Source organism: Cornus florida, unplaced genomic scaffold (assembly GCF_030987335.1).
Source record: "Cornus florida cultivar Cherokee Brave unplaced genomic scaffold, ASM3098733v1 CherokeeBrave_3.0.0_Hap2_Chr10, whole genome shotgun sequence".
NCBI lineage: Eukaryota > Viridiplantae > Streptophyta > Magnoliopsida > Cornales > Cornaceae > Cornus > Cornus florida.
The window spans coordinates 43,679,153-43,682,493 of record NW_026775580.1 but is presented as its reverse complement, the minus strand read 5'-3'; the positions used below and the strand labels follow the sequence as shown (position 1 = coordinate 43,682,493).

General features: G+C 36.4%; 1 protein-coding gene across 1 annotated transcript; it reads left to right on the top strand.

The window, feature by feature from the left end:
- Nucleotides 1-869: 869 nt before the first annotated feature.
- Nucleotides 870-1,272, top strand: LOC132278736 (CDPK-related kinase 1-like). The gene is made up of 2 exons (XM_059780604.1): nucleotides 870-1,009; nucleotides 1,114-1,272. The coding sequence occupies exons 1-2, from the start codon at nucleotides 920-922 to the stop codon at nucleotides 1,255-1,257; spliced, it is 234 nt and encodes a 77-aa protein (XP_059636587.1). The 5' UTR covers nucleotides 870-919; the 3' UTR covers nucleotides 1,258-1,272.
- Nucleotides 1,273-3,341: the final 2,069 nt, after the last annotated feature.

Genomic DNA, 3,341 nt, shown 5'->3' with positions numbered 1-3,341 from the left:
AATTAAAAATATAAAGAAATTATCTAAAACTAAAAACTCTCTAAAAATATAAAATAAAAATAAACAAATAAACCTAATTAAAAAAATACCAAAATATGTCCTACATCAGTAGTATATCATGAACACTTGAATTTCTTCAAATTTGTATCTGATTTTCAATCTTTGAAATTGTGAACTGAAAAATTACAACTCTCTCGAACTTGTTTTGACAACGAAATGAAATTAACTAATTATAAAATGTATATCTCACAGTTCCCCACTAGCCAAAGAAAAGAGCTTTAACTAAAAACAATTCTCTGTTGCAAAACTTGTGTAAAATTGGTGCAGAAGAATATATAGTTCTAGGAGTGATTGGTATGTTGAATAGAGTTTCGAACCGTGGCAGGCTCTTGCTAAGACATTGACAGTACCTCAGCTAACTTATTTCCAGGAACAATTTACACTTTTAGGACCAAACAAGAGCGGATTCATTTCTCTGCAGAACTTTAAAACAGTTAGCTCTTCCTCTCTCTCTCTCTCTCTCTCTCTCTCTCTATATATATATATATATATATATATATTATATCTGTTCTTGATTCTGTTGCTTTTACCCTATTCTCATTCTGAACTTGGCAGGCTGTGATAAAGAACTCAACCGAGGCCTTGAAGGATTCACGCGCAGGTTTTAGATTACGTCAACATGGTACCAACTTGCACATTTTTTCCTCCCTTTTTGTGCTTTTCGTCTTTTTCGTTAGGTTCACTAAGGATGTACCTAATTAACCAAATTAGCTGCCTATCAATTTAAAAGATGAAAAAGTAATCAGAATAGTGGCTGAATGTATACTTGTGTATTTTGCAGATGAGTTCTCTTCAATATAGAAAATTGGACTCTGAAGAATTTTGTGGTGCGGCCATAAGTGTGCACCAACTGGAAGCAATGGATAGCTGGGAGCAACATGCACGCCATGCATATGAGCTGTTTGAGAAGGATGGAAACAGACCTATTATGATAGAAGAACTTGCCTCAGTATGCTCTACTTCAACAACCCATGCACAAATTTTGTTTACTCCAAAAGAACAAAATTGTGAGATATATTTTTTTATTTATAACTTTTTGCTTCTTTTAACCAGGAACTTGGACTCAGCCCGTCAGTACCAGTTCATGTAGTTCTCCAAGACTGGATAAGACACTCAGATGGGAAACTCAGTTTCTTGGGATTTGTCAGACTTCTGCATGGAGGTTTGTCTTCGCACATATCAGAAGACTTGAAATAAAAAGCAAGCTACAAAAGTTCAATCTTAATCCTTCATGTCCTTGATCTACCATGTCTCAAAGGATCAATGTTGCCTGGCTAATGCGAGAGACCTCAAACAAGCAAGACTTACCTCTTACTACACAAAAGGTTACAATATGAAAGTATAGCCCATATGGCAGGAGTGAGAGACACAGCCATTTGCAACATATTCGATCTCCTGTCAGTATGTTCCCTTTTTACTATTTTATTTTATTTTATCCTTACCTTATATAATTTTGTTTTTCAATGTTTGGTGCCATTGGGTATTTAGAGGATTGTGCATTGAGGGTAGATCACAAAAATGTATTTAGAATTAGAGAGAAAAGAGACAAAGGCTAAAGAGGGCTTTGTGGTTTTGGGTGGTATATCCCTTGTGTGCCCAGTGCACTTGAATTCCTAATAAATACTTACTGTGATCTACAAGAATTAGCTGTTAAGGTTATAGGCAAATGGTTTCTGTTTGCATCTGTGGCATGTTGATTTGATTCTATAGTCTCATTGTAGTTAAAATTGTCCTGCAGGACTGCACTGGTCCTGTCATTGTAGATTTCACTCTTTCATATCTTTGGAGACACACCCTACAACATGGGTTACTCATACTTGTATTATAAGGTTTCTCTAGAAAATAAACTTTAAAAGGTGACCAAAGCTAGTTGGTTTTGCTTGATTCAATCACACAATCGCTCACCATCGGTAGCAACTGTACTCTCAGTAGAATGTAATTTTAGCCAATGAATGTTAAATCTATGACGACTATGAGTATGACAATGAAAATGCAACTGTTGAATGGATCACCCAAGTTAAAAGATGTGTGTTGGATATGCAAGATGGAACTAGTTCTTCACAGGAGCATGTAATGGTGATGGGTTCGTTCAGTTTATACATTGCCCGGCCACCATAAATATAAATTTCCTGCAACGTGGGCGACTGGTAATATACAGTTGAAGCGGCATGGGGTTTTCGTCCCTACTTGAGAAGTGATTGCTGTCCATTAGAGTTAGTATTTCCTCGGGGGGAGTGGTTGAAATGTGGCTCGGATCAGTGAGAAATCCAGATGTCAAATTCACCAAGTAAATATAATTTCTTTCCTCCACACAAAATCTGAAGTCCAACAATTCTTGTATGCATATAGTTATAATCCTGCAATCTAGGCTGAAAAGCATGTAAGGATGACAGGAACAGAAAAGTGCATGCTCCATTTTGGGGAGAGCTCTGCATTGGGTCCCTAAGAGCTGTAATTGTGTTGCCCATGAGCTTAGTCAATGGGCTCTTCATTGTATTCAAACTGATGTTGATCGAATGGGAGGTGTGGCCTCTCTGGATTTGCCTTCTCATTGATGTAGATTTGTTGCTTCTTTATAATATTATATTTTATTGGGGTTAATATATATATATATATATCTCTTTTATTTGGGAAAAAAATGTGTTCAGATGCATGGGCACAATGTTCTATCAACATAGTTATTATTGGCTCTATGAATCTTAGGACACCATGCTACTCGGAGGTATCTAGCTTTTCAATAGGATGAACTTTTGTAGTCTAACAGAAGCTTATTTATTGATACAATTATTTGAAGCACCACACACACACACACTCCATTAATATGTTTTCAAGAATATACTTAGTTGTTGTGGGTGCAGTAGCAGCAGTACTAGTACTTTTATGGCTCCTTATTGCTCCAAATTGATCTAATGGATAAGATGGAAGTTGTTGGACTCCTCCACTTAACCAAAAAAAATCTAATCTCATTTTTGTGTTGTAATATTTCCGATTTTTCCCGTTTTCTATTTTCTGGGATTTTTCAAGGTTATTTTTGTCTTGATTTGTTTTGCGTGCCGGATACCGTAGGGTGTGCCGGGTGTATCCTGAGAGTGGTTGGGATATCTCCTTGAGTTCAGGACTCTTGGAAATGTATTGGTTGTTATTTTGGCATTTTCCCGTTTTTTGAGCTGAGAGGTCCCACATGAGACCCGTTATCAGTTTATCATGTGTGGGGATTTTATTTTTGGATCCACTAGGTTTCATACATTATTATTTAATGCTTATATGCATGGTTATATGTT